Here is an 18,442-nt window from a genome sequence, read left to right on the forward strand (position 1 = left end):
ACCAAAGAGCTGTCAAAGGACACCAGAAACAAAATTGTAGACCTGCACCAGGCTGGGAAGACTGAATCTGCAATAGGTAAGCAGCTTGGTTTGAAGAAATCAACTGTGGAAGCAATTATTAGGAAATGAAGACATACAAGACAACTGATAATCTCCCTTGATCTGGGGCTCCACGCAAGATCTCACCCCGTGGGTCAAAATGATCACAAGAACGTGAGCAAAAATCCCAGAACCACACGGGGGGACCTAGTGAATGACCTGCAGAGAGCTGGGACCAAAGTAACAAAGCCTACCATCAGTAACACACTACGCCGCCAGGGGACTCAAATCCTGCAGTGCCAGACGTGTCCCCTGCTTAAGCCAGTACATGTCCAGGCCCGTCTGAAGTTTGCTAGAGAGCATTTGGATGATTGGGAGAATGTCATATGGTCAGATGAAACCAAAAATGAACTTTTTGGTAAAAACTCAACTCGTCGTGTTTGGAGGACAAAGAATGCTGAGTTGCATCCAAAGAACACCATACCACCTTAACTGTGAACAAAAACATCATGCAGGACGGCTCGGACAAACACACACACACATTCACTCACGCCTATCTCGAGACGGCACTAGTCACATCTTATCACTGCAACAACGAGCAGAGGCGACACCACAGCGAACAGACTCTGATACCGCTGTAAAAGCGAAAGGGCCCTCGATGGATAGACACACCTAGTAGGGATAGGTGACATTTTAGTTGTGTTGCAGTAGAACTGTCTTCATTATCTAACCTCCCTGGCTCTCCGATCAGTGCGAGACAAGCTTCCTCATAGATAGGTATGAAATGGCTACGTGGGCTGTGACGATCACTATACACACTATTAGTTGCCCTCATTCATACCAACATATACACCCACTCCTGCTGGCTCTGGTGGCTCAATTCAGTGACTACAAAGTGGGCTTTCGTAAGAAGCCACTGTATTCAAGTTGCTCTGTGTGAAAGATCTCCGGCAGCTTAAGCCGAGTGTGTCAAGAATCTAGTTTTACGCTCCATACGATAAATATCTTTGGAGTCACATCGCGTGGCTTTGGATAAAGTTCCAGACCTTGAGACTCTGCCCGTCAGATGAACAAATGTCACCCTTTGAAAAGCTGCAATCATACACGGCTAAGAGACTCACTGACGATAGAGGGAGAGGAGCGAGGAAAGTTTGTGTTAATGAAGTTAACTTTGCTCATGGGAAAGAGGAGAAGTTTTACTCTCGGGACCATAAAGTATTGTTGATATTTGTAGCCACAGGACAATACGATGTGTGTGTGAGATATACTCTCTTCTGTGATATTTACTTGGCTCTTGCAGAATTTCCTCGTGTTTGACGTACTCTGTAGCAGTAACCAATCACGATAGTTTGCTGTATTTTCATTTTCTATCAATAAGTATTTTAGTTGTTACATCATTCAAGATCTGTTTGTTCTATTTGACCCCAATCATCTAATAATTAACTTGATTTGCTGTTCGTGCAGGAGCCCACATTCCGACGAGTTTGTCGAAATACTATGTCATCTCTACTTTTAAGAGAAGTCTCATGACCTCTTACCCAACTTTGGTGATTGGTTTGTGCCTGGGAAGATTAGACTCCTTGCTCTCGTTCTCTTTCTTCAGGATTGGTCTGGGTCTTGTGCATAGAGAACGACTGTGGCCATGGGCAAAAGTCGTCAATATCAACCTATCAATAACTCGAGTAGTGATTATATATATTTACAAGGGTCCATTACTACTCATATTCTTAGTATCATCACTCAAGAAACTCAGGACACAGAGAACACCTTAGCGGCTGGCAATTACGGCGATGTACGCCGTGTAAACATACACACTACAACTCCAATCGCACCCACCACTGTATAATAACCATTACCTCCGACACATAATCACAACAGCAATAACTACACCATCACACACATACAACTACACACAACATCTCACACAACTCAACACATCATTCACAACAGGCAACCACATCAATACATCAACACTGACTATCACAAACACCAGCGACCCACAGAGATCAGCTACGACACACAAACGACCACCAGACAACAACACGAGAACACCACAAACACGCACAACTTCCATACGACAGTCGACACAAACGTCATCTACACGGTACCACACAGACGAACACAGACACGAACACATCCACTACCACAGCACCACACTCGAGACAGCACAACACTCGACTATACTCCGTACACACATCCAAGACACAACCAACACAGGGTGGAACAACAACACACACTTACACTACTGCAAGAAATTACCACACAATACACACTCACAAACAAACAAAAACACACGCACAATCACACACAACACTTACTATGGTGACATCTTTATTCAAACACTTTTCTTGTAGTTATCTACAACCATGACTCTCCATAAATCCGTCTACTCGCAGCTATACTTTCACAGTCTCAGATGCTCTTCACCTTAAAAACCCTACCTTCTACATAGTGGAAAATCCAGGCTAAATAAACTTAAACATCAACCACCCCCTTTGGAACTTCAAAAGTTAATGAGTGTTGTCACAAAACCCCACGAACGTTTAGATTTTTCTGGTCACTGTAAACTCACATTATGAATGATCAGGAACATACACCTAGGGGATGCATTGAGTAATCACCAACCACATTGGCATCTGATGAGATACACTTCCGCCCTTCTATTCAACAACACCCTTCCGGGTCCACGTAGACCAGGGACCATAGCCTTGTTGGTAATACTTATCTCCCTGTTACTACTCTTTCTGATGTCACTTTTTGTTTGGTCCACATTCAAATCTAGTGCTAGACATAACAGGGGAGGAACAAGTTAAACCAAGGCCCCATTTTGGGATAGAACATTGTAGATCCACCTACTTGACAGAATTGACCATCGGTCCTAAGTAGTTTTACAGTGTGGCCCATCCAAGGTGCCATATGGGTCCGACATGTGCACTCGACAAAGAGACTTTTAGATCTGTGCCCTTTGTGCCGAGGTAACCGTCAGATTCCGCCCGTGTTGTTTTATTCAAGAATGATCCAACCCACCCAAAGAGACAGTCCAAATCAACCTAGAATAAATGCAATCAACTAATCAAATGTGCCCGAGCTTATAGCATATTCGCACAGTATGGGGGCCAATCATCCCGCCCCATTCGTAAGGTTTTGGGGCGCGCTAGAGCCATTGATCTTGCGGACCCAACCCGCGCCATCACTGTGCGAACGCTTTTAAGCAAACCTTGTAGTCCCAGCCCGACGTGCTTGAGCGCTGTTCTGAGGCATAACAACCGGGGGACCGCAACCTCAAATTAGAGACAGGTGTTCTTGTGTCTTCTTGTAGCCCATCGAGCGTTATTAGTTATTGCTATATACTTCTTGCTGCTCTTTCTGTCAGACATATAACTTACCTTGACTTTCTCAACAATGTTGGTGTTAAGGTGCTTGGTTAATCTAATGTGTGAAAATACTGAATCGTCTTGTATATTAAAATTGAAAATGGTGGGTCTGCAGTAGTCATATAACCGATGAATTTGACAGGATATACACTGTTTGATATTGTAACCTGTAGTTGCATTAGGGTGTAAGTATCTTTGCCAGGTTGATGAATTTTTTGCAGGTTGTAATTTACTAGTGTTGGTCCGGGTAACTGCTGAGTGGTGTCTCGTGTGTAGGCTCGTATGATTGAATGTAAATTCGCGTTAGATGATAATATGTCATGTTTCTTGCATCGTGATCGCTATCTCGTGTCTGTGTGCTCTTAAGTTAATGCCCTCAGTTGAATGTAGTGTGTCCTGTGGTTGGTGTGCGCAAGATGGTACGTAGTGCCTTTGCTGTTCGTAGTCCCCACTCTGCCTCGCACTGAAGATGATGTGAGAGATGAGGTTTAAGCAGTTAGGTTGTATTAGTATGACCCCTGTTGATCAATCGAAAGATGTCCAGTATACGATCCAAGCACAAATAAAGGCTTAGTGTGTGTAGTTAGTATGTGTATAGATGTTGTGTGAGGAATGGCGGCACGCCCCAAAACAGAGAGGCCAGCTAATCTCATATCCGTTGGACCCTGCCCGGACTGACTCAGCTGCTGTTTAGGTTAAGTGAGACATAGTCTGGCAAGATCAAGCCAGCTAATTGTCCCACTATTGGAACAAATATTGGAACATTCATGCATCTACATTATCAGTCTTCGAAACAATTTCAGAAGGCGTGTGATGGAGCCGATCAAGTTGATTGCCCAAATACAATGGGCAGAAGAAGGGAACATGCTTCTTACCTCGATAGATGATGAAGAATGATAAAGAGATCCAGTATCAGCCGCGATTTAACTCATGTTTACGTTACTCCGACGGTCTTCCCACAACCCACCGTGACCCCAGGGCAATCTCTCACCCGAAATGGGTAGGGTGGAGACCTTGGCCTGTGGGGTCTTCGATATGTTCCTTGCTTATTTTTTTTGACTCTTACAAGCTATCACCAACACAGATAAAGGACGCGCTCAATTTTTGATTAATGATTAATACTCAATAGTCCCCGTCCGAGCTTCGACGACAAGAAATAATTGAACGATGATAGATGGATCAACAAAGGCCCTTTAGTACCAATATGTACTGTCCTATTAACCTCGATCTGATGACATGGTTATCTCACGAGAACGGTCAACCCACACAGCGTCACTAGCTACACACCTCAATGTATTTCCAGATTAAAATTTACTCTTCTCACCACACTTATATAAAATGCGTTCTGAGCCCATACGTTTAAATTTAAAGTCATAGCTTCACTCTGGCGGGCTCACTATTCTCTACAAAGCAATTGGCTGTGTTCATACATACATAGAATCTTCCATTCCAATATACTTTTTGATAAACGAGGCATATTTTCACAAGAACAGGGTATTGCACTGATGCGAATGCTGGAACACCATAGTATTGTCAAAGAGCAATACTTACGGTCCAGTTGGTGTTGGTAGACGGTACCAATGTTGGTCAGCTTACAAACGCGTGTACTCCTGTCGGAGCTTACTTTGGTGAGGCCACCGCAATTGTTCAAAGGATATGTTCTTATGGTCTCGAGTGTGTGTGGATTTCTTGGTTACGCCTAAGTGTGTGTTCCGGATCCTACAAGACGGCAAAAGAGCGCTTAGTGCTTGCTTCCCAGTGTACCTCTCGCAGATATTTTGTAGTAGTTTCTCCACTCAATCGTATTGCTTGGAGCTTTCCAGGTCTTCTATGGTCCTTGGATAGGCCACCCACGCGAGGGTGTAAGCGGGATACATCGGGCTCCGGGGTATCCGCTTCTGTTAAACTAAAATTTTGGCGTTGTATATGAAATCTCCTTCTTCGCAAATGGCAACAGAATCGCTAAAGGAGGTCAACGTTTGGGGCGAAAAGGAAATGAGAGATAGCAGGAGAGGGAGGCATGTGGGATGACAGGAGGGGTATGAAAGTGGATGAGGAGATGAGGCAAAAGCATGAATTTTAGCATGAGTTCCAGCCCATTGATTCATCAAAAGACCAATTAAGAATTTCCTTTCAAATTGAAACTCACCCCTCCAATGTTATATCAGGGCACAAACCGCAAGGGGCATGAACCCTAATTTTCCCGTTCATTCAGTTGCCACAGACTCTTGGCTGGTCTCTGTCACTTCTAAAGTATTAGTTCTAGGTCGGGTTGTTTTTCTCCTGGTCTCCAGAAGTGCTACAGCACTGGTCAGACAATATTGGGCAAGGACACCATCATAATGAGGATGATCTCCCATCTTTACTATGGAGTGACAACGTTGTCTCTATTGAATGTCTATGCAGTAAGCAGCGTAGGAAGATAACACAGAACAGTGCAAGAGACGACCAGTAATAGAGGTCGCAACGCCCTTTGTACTCAGGCTTCACAGCTGTGTGTGACTGTGTGTGATGACCGGCCCTGGTGCACGTCACCCCTCTTCCTTGTTCCATAAAAGTTACAGCCCTAATACTTTGATTTATCGTCAGTGCTTTTAGTTGACGCATATCAGTTTCTGGGTCTCTCTCTCCTAAGTTTCCAACTACTAGTGATTTATTAAAGACCTATCTTTAGGAGCTGTTCACGACGAGTAGATGACTGTAGATGAATAGTCTGGAAGGCATAGACGTACTATATAAGCCAGCACAAAACTGCAACTTTTTTCGATATGATCTACCATTAAAGTAGATATCAGTCATTCATCCAGAGGGACTACTCAATGAACGAGGCGCGATTCTATACCCGGTGACATAGGCCTTATCTAGGTCTATCCTCAAGAAGATACCTTTACATACCGACAAGACGGCTATTACTCCACCCTTGATATTTGAAACTCATATCTTATTTGACGGATCTCCGATACAAGGACGAGTAGTGACCGTCCGGAGAGTCAGGAGGAATATGCAAATGTGGTTTACACGTATGGTTTTGATAATCGTCTACGTTGTTTGACTAGGATTTATCTTCAGTACAAGCACTTGGAATATTACCGTAACCAGTAGGTATACCTGTATAGTATGAAGATTTTCACCATACAGGTTGATACGCTTTTCACAGCGAGTTTTACCGCGATATTCAATTAAGTCTCACAGAAGTTATCCTCTTTAGCAAAGATTTACTCTCTTGTGCACAGTCTATTTTTTTTTTTATTTAGTAACGCCAGGATCAAGAACATGGTGACAAAATGGTACTAATAACCTTAATCGTTATTATAACTTCGTTTCTTGTCTCTGAGAAACACAACAGAAACGGAACCTCTGCTATGTCGGGTCCTTTCCACCCCCTATTCGAGTTAATTATTCTTCCTGCGGATACCGGTGAGCAAACAAATCATGTCACATGTCAGGGTTATCTTTGGCCGCAGATGAGTAGTGTGCGTGTTGGGCTGAATTAGTCGAGTGGCAGACTAGTGTTCTATACACTTCGACTCCGCTCTCTCCAACCATTTCGACATTTTTAACTAGTCGGCTCGCATTTCTTCTTTGGATTTGGCCGCTCATAGTGCCTCAGCGTGATTCAATTCTTATTAGCATGCTGTTGTGTACTCTTATTAAGAACTCATGACAGATTTGTGACCTGTCTACAAAAATCCCTTGAGGCAACCTTGATATCAATAAGTATTTGTATTCCTATAATGCGAGACAGTTCTTGCGTGCGTAAATGTTGTGACCCGATTTGAGCCAGAGATGGTCCTATTCTTTTCCAACCCATTTATTATTTGTGCTCTGAGATAAGCTTAGCCTTTCCTGCGTCGAGGATATGGAAGGTAATCTACTCTCTGTCTGTTACACAGATACGTTTAATGCCGAATAGTGAAGTATGTATGAAAATCGGACAGTTCTTTTACCTGTGTTTTAATGATGATCGTTCTAAGTTTTCACCATGTGTCAAAATAGAGTCATGAGAACACTTAGCATTAGTTAACATCAATAGTGTAATAAGTGTCGGGCCGATTTTTATGAAAAATGAATAAATTGGATGAGTAAAATTGAGAGAGACTTACAATGGGTGTGTTGCGCCCAGATGTATATATCTGTGATCGCAATATTCTGTAGTTGACCCGAACATACCGAACAGTTATGCCCTCTCGTACTATATGTGGTGGGTAGGCCTGTTGCGAGTGTTCATGGGACATTTTATGTTGAGTGATTTAGTATGTTTTCTCGCCTACTTATCGAGATTTTTATTCTGGTAGTTTTGGTCTAGTTCTCATGTGTATGATTGATCTATAGTAGATTAGTGAATGTGTAATAGTGACTGGCGCAATAGTCATTTTTGTTCATGCTACTATTAAAAAATGAATTCTGGCTTGGTGGATGTGATATTATGTTGTGGATGAGTTCTTCGCTCAACTAAAACATCGCGATGTATTACTGGTGTTAATGTTAGTGATAGTAATGGAGTATTGATAGTTGTTATATGGTTCTAGTGCTTTTTTTTGAAGGGGGTTAAGTGGGTGGCCGGACTGATTTAAGCACGCAAGAATCAAAGCCCCGCCAAACTTGAGCTACCACTCGAAGTTATCGGAGGGGATACATGCATTATTTCTGCTCGAGTGGCCAACCCAAGGCCAACGCAATACACTGGTACTCAAGACACAAGTCGTCAAACGACACCTCTGGCATGGACAGCGCACACTGTCTCCCCCGAGGAATACCCACACTCAATTGACCACGCTGAACGACTCTTCACACAACGGGTTACTCCTGATCTCATTCCCTTCTCAATCACACGACAACTGACCGAGAGTAGCCTATGGTAATCCTCTCGTACTGGTCTTACCCTTGGTGACATAGCTGTGTAGGCAAGCAACGAGGGCAGTAAGAAGATTAAAATGAGGTCGTGTCCTGTGTGGTGAAATCCAATTCTTATTTGGGAGCCGTCACTCACCTTCATTAATTTCGCCTCGACTCTTATTGTGCTTTATCTTCTGTTTTTTCGCTCCTACGTATTATTGTCTCCTGGTAAACGAAAGCAAGCGGGGTCTGTTAGGCTTTGGGAACTTATACACGACCATAAGCCTGCTTCCTGGACTGCAAACTGTTAATAGCGACTGATTTTCTCCTCCTGCTCCATATTATTATACTGGGAGAGGAAAGAGACTCAACGTCGTTTCCTTTCATATAGTGCAGTAAGCGATGTGGGCTATTGGTCCCTTCTTGTTTCAGGCGGTCTGTTTCCCAGATTCTCGTGGACAATACAGTTCGCTACTTTGCGCACACGACTAATTCCTACACGCTATACACAGCTGCTACAGACGACCAGAGTGAATCAACTTGCGCGCATCGAAACGAGAAGCAGATTAGGAAGAGCGCAGGTAATTAGTGGCTAGAGAGAAGTTATCGATCTGATCTTTGATTCCATGTGTGATCGCTCCCATAAAATGCTTCACAACCGGAGTAAGTAACATTTCCCCGTTATGCTGTGTATTCCTCGACAACCTTAACTTGGTGCATATAGCAATTTGGGTACAGTATGTCCCTTGTTTACGAAATGTACCTGTGGTTTGTACAGGTTCACTCAGTTACGGGGTGGAAACTGGGGTGCTTTTTGCATAGCTTATTGTTTGTGTGTCACGTTAGTCTGTTCAGTTGTTTTACAATATTATTTGTTAGCAGGTTAGGCAAACCTGACAAAGGATTACGCCGCAAAATTTTTATCACGATCGACACATAAGGTTATGATAGATTATCGGTTCTTTACCACCCCCCTACCCCCTTCCTCCATACACCTTCCTCCTCCTCTCACCTCCACAGCCACACACACACACAACGCAACGCACACGCAGCACACAGCACACTATCACATCCACACACACACGCACACAGCAGCAGACACAGACGGCAACCATTACATCTCACACACATCACACACATTATCGCTTTTTTTGACACACACAAACACTTTAAAATTACAAAACTATTAGTTTGACAAAACATTCGCACTGTCCTATTATGGCAAGGTTCCTCACTTTCATTCAGCACCATGTTTTATATTTCTTGCTTTTCTCTTCCTATGTTATTTCAGGCTTTTCATAATTGGCCACAAAACTTTGACAGGCATAATTTAATTTTGTAAATTTATGAACAATTTCCGATCTGCATTTTCCTTCAAGCATTTATAAGAAGGAGGTTTCATGATTGTTAAGACACAGGGTCAACCACTGGCCATGTACCATCGACCATATTCTCACAATTAAGTCGTTAAAGCAAAGAGCGCTTCTATTCCAGGGGCGGATTATTCTGTGCACAGGAAGTTTTCTGAATGGAATAATTCATGGTTTAAGTGCCTTGCTCAAGGGCACTAAATTCGGACAGATGTTTACCAAACCTAGTTTTGCGGGCACTCAATAGGGGTTTGGCCATAGACTCGGCGCCGACACTTTGTCTGCGAATTAACAGGAGACCATTATGCACTTTATATAGACACGCTAGGCTATCTGGAACTGACTTTCCTCCATCTTTACAGGTACTATGGAGTAAACAGGACAAAACAATTTAATCTCCCACCACTCTCTGTGTGGGCTAATTTTAATTCTTATTGTGCTGATGTGTGTGTTTGAGTTCAGAGTGTTTTATACTAAATAGGGGCTCCATGGTACATTCTTTCTAGCTCTGTTTCCATGCCAACCTGACGATGTACCAAATAAATCTTGCCATTTCAATTAGATCCCAGATTTTAGCTGCTCAACCGGAATTGTTTACTTGCATATTTGGATCGAGGAAGAACTTTATTAAGAGGTAAACAGTTGGTTCATCAGGTAAATGCAAACAAACACATGCATATTCCATCCCTTCTTTCCAATACCTCTCCCCTCGGACTCTTTTCGTCTGTAGTGGAAAAATCGTTTGGTCATTTACGTTTTTTGGGGTGCCTTCTGGGATAAGTTGAAGACTTAAACTAATGCATAAGCGCTTTTTGGGGTCCTGAAGATTAGATATATGTGAGATTTCTATACATTAAGTGCAAAGTTTGATATGAGCTTTGAGGCATTTCTTCTAATATCTTTCAACTTGTTCTTCTGAGAGAAGTTAAAAAATAAAAAGTTTACAGAGCGATTATTATTATTATTTGGCTAACAGCCAAGCTTATGTATTTCAGCAATTACTTTTATTTGTGATGATTATATTAAAAAGGCTGGAAATCTTAACTGTCGACCTCTCGGCTTGCTGTCTGCTTTTACCTACTGACGACGATATGTGGAGGTAGCGATTCCTTATTACTCTCTCTTCCTTCACATTTTTAATGTCCTTGTGATCTGTTAGAGAGAGAGAGTCGACTTCTTAAGTCCTGGTTTTGTACTCATCAAAACATCGAGGTATCATTGCCGTGAACAGGTTCGATTCTATCTCTTGATTATGTGAATTAGCAGGGGCTGGAACTCATGCAGAAAGCTTCACTTATTTTGGATTTCAATCTTCTCTCCCATCTACTCTTCTCCTTTCGGCTCTCTCCATCTTCCGTTGTTTCATTTTCCTTTGGTTTTCGGCATCTCTCTTCAGTGACAACTTTTTGCGTGACATCTGACTATCTACATCTCTTCACCTATTTTCTTATAAACTACACCCCCTCTCTTGTTACTTACCATCTAACATCCTGAACTCCAAATTGCCTATTATGACTTACCTAATTAAAACTTCTTCTCAAATGTTTGCCGTTTTCTTGTTCCTTGACATACCAATAGGCGTCCAATCAAAACGCTATATCTTCTCTTTGACTCTCTCTTTCTGCTGGTACTCCATCATTAATTCTCGTGCTTTCCTGTGGCTAGTACTTTCTCTTTCAAACTATCTCTCTCACCTTTGTCCTCTCACTTACTTGTTCTTCTCGTCTGCTTACTCCGTCTCAAAAGTTATGAGTGTCTTTTTACTCCTCTTTCTTCATCGGGATTGCGGTCCACTAACAATCTTGGGCTGATCTATCTCATTCAACCGATTGGTGCGCCAGAGATTCAAATAGTTCGGTTAAAACTTATACATTCTGGACTACAATTCAGCATTGAGGTCAGGTAGGCTGGTTGCTGCATTGTGATGAGCCTCTCATTGGCTAACTCTATGACCAGTCGCTCTGTTGGACATGTCACTTACTTTTCTTCTCTGAATCCTGCGATGACCTCATTCATCATCCCTCATTATTAGCAGTGCTAGCTCTTATATCAAGTATCTCCCTTCTTACACCCTCCCCCTCCCCCCCTTTAACATATTTCTGTCTAGTTCATTGCCCCACTTATTGTTAAGTGGGTTCGTCTCCACTGGATCTATACATTAAGGTTGACATGCTTTACCCAATCTTGTTTAAACGTCGCCTCTGTGACTAAGGAAGCGGTCTGGCTAAAATGTCACTTAACATTGTAAATGTATGCTCTCTATAGATATATCCGATTTCTTTGAGATCACCGGACATGTCAGTTACTTTTCCTATTCTTATCTGTGAACCTCTTAGTTTATTCTCTTTTCGACTATTATTTCTCAACAAATACTCACTTAAACTTATCTCCAGTTTGACACTATACGTCACACGGCTAGCAATGATGCTTCGCTATCCTCCGCAAGCTTTTGTTTTTTTGGATAAAGCCTTTTACTAATGTAATTTCACGCTAATTTACCATTTTTTTTGCGACTTCGCAGAACATCATTCAGTAGGCTAGCTATGACCACCAACCAGCGTGTAAATCCTTCTCAAAGTTGTCTTTCGAACGAGAATGTTTGGGCGGAGCCGTCTATTCCTACGTCAATCAATGCATCGTGCTTATAAGTCGGCAGTTGTTTAAACTTTATATAGTGTGTAGGTTTTGACAATTTATATCTAGTGGTTGTTTTTACATTTTCAATTTATTGCTCATCCTTTATTTCAAGTTAGGATAACAGCAGTCAATTAATTTTTACACCCCACACTTAGAACATATTACTATATTACTTCCAAACGGCTGGGATTCCCAGAAGGATAGGGCACTATTTTTTCTTACATTGCAGTATTCAGCTGGTTTTTCCTGAGGGGGTTCTATCATTGCCAGATTGAAGACTCATCCCAATGGCTCTAAACTGCTCTTTTAAAACATGTCTGATCTTTCTGTGGTACATTAGCATGGCAACTCCTCTGCTGGTTTGGATCGGTGTCATCTTTACGTGTTACTAATGGGTGCAAAGTCTATGTCACAGGATGGAGGACTCCCTTACATATCGCAGCTCAGGATTGCCAAACGTTTCACCCCGTGTTTAAGGAGGACAAAAACAGAGAGCCCTCTCTGGTACCTCTGAGGGCTTTTTGTTTCCCGGTCTGTATCGTGATCAAGCAAATGGATTTGCAGGGTTAGCGCGGCGAGACACTCTGCAAGTTCATGGCCCAGCTCCCCATTCGGCTCATCCTATTCCGGCACCCCACACTTTGCTGGTAAGACGCGGATAGCGGAGCGGGGGAATAGCAGCGACGTCTTCTCGATTTGCTCATACTCCAGTACAGCCCCTTTCAAACGGTTACTCTCAAAAGAGAGCAATTTCTTTAATTTATTTTCCCCTGCCATAACCACATACATTCTAGACCTTAGCATTACTCCAATTTTGACAATTTTGCAAGTCTAGTTCGGACCTGCCATTCACTTCGTGTCGTGTGAATTCTTCTCCGCCGGACATGGCACTGACAGTTAACCCCGCTGGGCCAACTTCTTTCGGGCTTTCTTCCGCTGGGGAAGACTTATACTACGACGACTGTAGTGTGGGCGACTCATTCTCTCAGAAGGGTAGAGAGGGCACGCTCCACACTTTCCACAGATTACTGTAGCGTGGAGATTGTCGACATACCACTGCCAGGCCGCGGAGACAGAGATGGTGCCACTTCAACAGCATGATTAAAATAATTGCACAGGCAAGGGGTCAGGATGATAACTAATGCCAGGAAGGTCGAAGATGATAACTAATTGCCACGCAGGGTTCAAAGATTTCATTAAACTAATGCCAGGCAGGGCTCAAAAGATGTAACTAATGCCAGGCAGGGTCAAGATTGGATAAACTTAATGCCGGGAGTGGTCAAGCATGATTACTAATTGCCAGGCAGGGTTACAATATCGATCCTTTAATGCCAGGCGAGGGTCAAGATGATAGACTAATTGCCAGGCAGGGGTTTCTTAGAATGATCAAAACTAATTCATGGCGAGGGTCAAGCATCGTATAAAACTAATGCCAGGCAGGGTCAAGGTTGTATCTTGATAGGGACAAAGGTGTAACATGTACTGTATTTTATGGACTATATTCAGCCTACATTGTTCCTCTATTGTTGTGATGGTCGTGTGTGTGTGTGTGTGTTGTGTGTGTGTTGTGTGTGTGGTTGTGTGTGTTGGTGTGTGTGTGATGTGTTGGTGTGTGTGTGTGTGCCCTGACAAGGGAGGTTGCCAGGGGAAGTTTTTTGGTGTGGTCATTGTGTGTTTGTCGTCAGTGTCTGGTTGGTGTGGGTGTGTCGTGTAAGCTTTGTGTGTGAGAGAGTGTAACTGTGTTTGATGTGTGTGGTGTGTACTTGGTTGTGTGTCGGTGTTGGTTGTGTGGTGTGATGATTGTGCTGTTGTGTGGTGGTGTATGTAGTGCTCGGTGGTAGATGATATAGACACTACGATGAGTCGCTAGTCGGTGTAGAATGTGTGTGGTTTGGTAGGGTGCATGTGTGTGTGTGGGGTGAAATGCCTCATTTAATCGTGTGTGTGTGTGTGGGCTGTTGTTTAGTGTGATGTGTGTGTGTATGAGTTATGTGTGTGTGTGTGTATGGATTGTGTGGTGTGCTTACTGTATGGTCGCAGGCTGTGTTGTGGCTGTGTTCTTGTGAGTCTTTAGTATATGGACTCTATACTTACTTGAGTTCCTGTAGTTGTTTAGAAGCTGCCATGGCCCCCAGTTGTTCCTCTCCCCGCAACCTAAAGTAGAGGCGGACGCCTTCCAGAGCAAACCAACAAACCCTCCAGTCTGGTAGAGGTCATGAACCTTCCTAAAGTAGAGCCGACCAATCAGCTCGCAGTCTCTCCTCACATAAGGGCCTCTACTTTATAGGATGGGAACGTTTAAGGACACTGAATGTGGGAGAACAAAAATGGAACAAAAAAGAAAGAAAAACGCATTCTTTTAGAGTTCAACAGCGAAACAAACCCAAACAGGTAGAAAAAACTAAAACATCTGTGCACAAACAAACAAAACTTTTACTGTTTTCCGAAACTTCTTCTTTCCCCAGCTGACAATTTTACTCTCTCAAACACACCTTTCCCGCTCTCTCTCGAGTGTTCTTAGCCGTTTTATTGCAGACGTGCAAATAAACTCCTCTGTGATTTTCTAATTACAGGCCTCTCTCATCTTTTTAAGTGGGAGAACTTGCACAATTGGTGGCTGACTAAATACTTTTTGCCCCACTGTATATCATGATATTCAGACTATATATATAATATAATATTCAGACTATATAATGTACAAAGCAGAGTGTGAAAAGCAACGGAAACGGAAAAGCATTCCAGGTGAAGCTGGTTGAGAGAATTCCAAGAGTGTGCAATGCTGTCATCAAGGCAAAGGGTGGATACTTTGAAGAATTCAAATATAAAAGATATTTTGCATTTTTTAACACTTTCTTGGTTACTACATGATTCCATATGTGTTATTTCACAGTTTGATGTCTTCACTAATATTCTACAATGTGGAAAATAGTAAAACTAAATAATAACCCTTGAATAAGTAGGTGTGTCCAAACTTTTGATTGGTACTGTATACATTATGATGATCAGGATATATAGACTGAGGTTACAAAATATTAAGAACACCTGCTCTTTCTATAACATACTGACCAGGTGAAAGCTGTGATTCCTTATTGATGTCACTTGTTTAATCCACTTCAAATCAGTGTAGACAAAGGGGAGGAGACAAGTTAAAGAAGGATTTTTAAGCCATGAGACAATTGAAACATGGATTGTGTTACGTGTGCCATTCAGAGGGTGAATGTGCAAGACAAAAGATTTAAGTGCCTTTGAACGAGGTAAGTTTCCCGTGTGTATCAAGAATGGTCCACCACCCAAAGGACATCCAAACAACTTGACACAACTGTGGCAAGCATTGCAGTATGGGCCAACATATGGCCCATACTGGGGCCAACATATGGGCCAACATCCCTGTGGAACGCTTTTAACACCTTGTAGTCCATGCCCCGACGAATTGAGGCTGTTCTGAGGATAAAAGGGGGCGCAACTCAAAATTAGGAAGGTGTTTCTTGTGTTTTGTACCCTCAGAGTATAGTATCATATTCAGGCTCTCTTTTTCAGACAAACTACTTGACCTACATGTTCGTAAGTGCTTGTTATTGTGAAATACTCGTCTGAAAATGTGTCTGCAGTGCATTACAGTGAAAGGAACAGTGACATGATGAGTGTAGGGTAGCTTTGACCAGATGATTTTTGCAGGTTGTACTGTGTGTGTGTGTGTGTGGTGGTGTGTGTGTGTGTGTGTGTGTGTGTGTGTGTGTGTGGTGTGTGTGTGTGTGTGTGTGTGTGTGTGTGTGTGTGTGTGTGTGTGTGTGTGTGTGTGTGTGTGTGTGTGTGTGTGTGTGTGTGTGTGGTGGTGTGTGTGTGTGTGTGTGTGTGGACCAGAGGGTATCTTCAGCCTTGGACCCTCACCTGTAGAGATGTTGCAGCAGAGCAGTCAGGGTGGATCTGTTGATCTTGGGAAGACTCTGGATAAATCTAGAGTACTTCTCCACTCTCCGTTTCTCATCCTCCTCATCTACACTCACCAAAGAAAGGAGGCCATTGATTAAAACAAAAGACCCACAAAATATAAATAAAGCTACAATAGAGTACATGATACACTGACCCAACGAAATTACCCAAATTACCCAAAAGGTATATAAATATGCATCACTTCTACATCAATATTAAACAATCAAAGGTAATCTGTGCCTCTACACACCTAGTGCAGACACCCAGTAGGGGTAGAGCTCCTTGGTCAGCAAGGCGTCCTCGGCCTGGGACAGAAAGGTCTTCAGGGTGTCAGTGACGTCCTCCAGTTGGTGCTCCAGGACATGGAGCTTCACGTTGCGGGCGTCCTGCCTGAAGGCCCCCAGGAGCAGGGATACACGGCCCGGGTCCCCCCTAACGCTGTAGATCCCCTGATGGCACAGACCTAGAGGAGTGGGAGAAAAGGTAGGGGAAGGAGGAGGGGAGAGGGAGTGAGAGAGAGACAGCATGAAAACAAGTCCTCAAACCCTCATGTATTCAGCCAGCAGCATACCACCCTGCATCCAACTGCTGGCTTGCCTCTGAAGCTAAGTAGGGTCGGGTCCTGGTCAGTCCCTGAATGGGAGACCAGATGCTCACCGTACTGGGTGACAAAAGCTATGCAGCTGTCCACAACGATGGGGACGCCCTTTTTACTCAGCTGCTGGTTGCTTAGAGCCCTGCCGTCCGTGCCAGAGGCCAATTTGATCGCAGAGTGCCACAGCGCAAAGTCCACTTTGTTGAAACCATGGATGTACACAGTTCTGTATGAAAGCAGAAAAAAGTCAGACAAACTAACAATGATACCATACAGAGATACCATACAGAGATACCATACAGAGATACCGTACAGAGATACTGTACAGAGATATTCCCCATACAGAGATACCGTACAGAGATACTCGTACAGAGATACCGAAGAGATACCAGTCAGAGATACCGTACAGAGATACCGTACAGAAGATACCGTACAGAGATACCATACAGAGATACCATACAGAGATACCGTACAGAGATACCATACAGAGATACCATACAGAGATACCATACAGCATTTTTAGGAAAATAGACATTGACAAATGTCTAATAACCTACTATTTAATTCTCAAACACAAACAATGCAGTGTTTCCCCTACGATTTTTTCAGCAGAGGTGGCAAAGTTAGTGGGGGGGGGGGTAGTGGGCGTGGCTAATGGCGCAGTCTCCGGCCCCAAAATTTTGAGGCCCTCCTCTTGGCCGCAGAGAGAACATTTTGCTGTTTAAAAGCTGATTTCATGCAATTTTAAATATTTTTCCATGGGACAGAGAGAAATGTTTTGTTATAAAGCTAGTTTCCTGCAATGATACACATTCTGTCATAGGGCCAAGAGAAATAAAATCTTTTTTTAAAGTTAATTTCTTGCAATTCTACACAGCAACATTTAGCTGTTTTAAAATTTATTTGACACATTTGCCATGTTATTATGCTATCTTAGTGACCCAGACAACCAATGTGGACCTCATGTCATGACATTTTAGGAATTTAGATTCTCCCTGACTATCGAGATTTTATTCTGGTGTTTGTTAGTTCTCAAAGATCTAATTAAAAAATACTCCATTATCTTTTCTACCTACTTTAAAATCTGCTTTGAGTAGTTTAAGTTCACACTAAAAATATACTGTATATATATTTATTTTTGTCATCTTTTTTTTAAGTGGTGGCCACGATTTAGCAGCAGCAGCCCGCCACTGCTAAATGAGTATAGGGAAAACACTGCAATGGAAAATACACACATCAGAACACAGTGTCAAACCTGCAAAGCACGCTGGAAACAAACAAACCACAGATACACGTACCTTCCACCCTCCACCATCAAGAGCACTTGGATCCTCTCCTCACCTTCTACGTGTGTGGAAACAGCTGAGAAAAGAGGACGCTGGGTAATATGTTCACAGCTGAAACAACGCTGAAACAAAGCATAGCTACACTGCACTTATAGAGGATTCCTCGCTATATGGGAGGAAAAGTGTTCCTTCTAGAAGCAGTTGTCGTCGTAAGCAAAGCTACACACTGCTCGGACAGCAGAAAACAGGGCGAACGAGACAGAAAGAGAGGGAAGAATCTAAGAGAGTGATTGTGACGGCTCCCATAAATGCTTCACACCGGAGTAAGTAACATTTCCCCGTTGCTGTGTATCCGACACTACTGTATGCATCTGG

The 18,442-nt window shown here is 42.9% G+C and overlaps 1 protein-coding gene across 1 annotated transcript in view; it reads right to left on the reverse strand.

Annotated features, from left to right (window-relative positions):
- LOC112071308 (arf-GAP with Rho-GAP domain, ANK repeat and PH domain-containing protein 2-like) overlaps nucleotides 1-18,442 on the reverse strand; it is a 149,494-nt gene that overhangs the window by 44,397 nt on the left and 86,655 nt on the right. Inside the window, 4 exon segments of the mRNA XM_070439339.1 lie at nucleotides 16,145-16,250; nucleotides 16,437-16,649; nucleotides 16,844-17,007; nucleotides 18,080-18,143. Of these exon segments, the coding sequence (XP_070295440.1) occupies nucleotides 16,145-16,250; nucleotides 16,437-16,649; nucleotides 16,844-17,007; nucleotides 18,080-18,143 (547 nt within the window).

The sequence above is a fragment of the Salvelinus sp. IW2-2015 genome, unplaced genomic scaffold, assembly GCF_002910315.2.
Source record: "Salvelinus sp. IW2-2015 unplaced genomic scaffold, ASM291031v2 Un_scaffold1577, whole genome shotgun sequence".
In the NCBI taxonomy this organism is placed as follows: Eukaryota; Metazoa; Chordata; class Actinopteri; order Salmoniformes; family Salmonidae; genus Salvelinus; species Salvelinus sp. IW2-2015.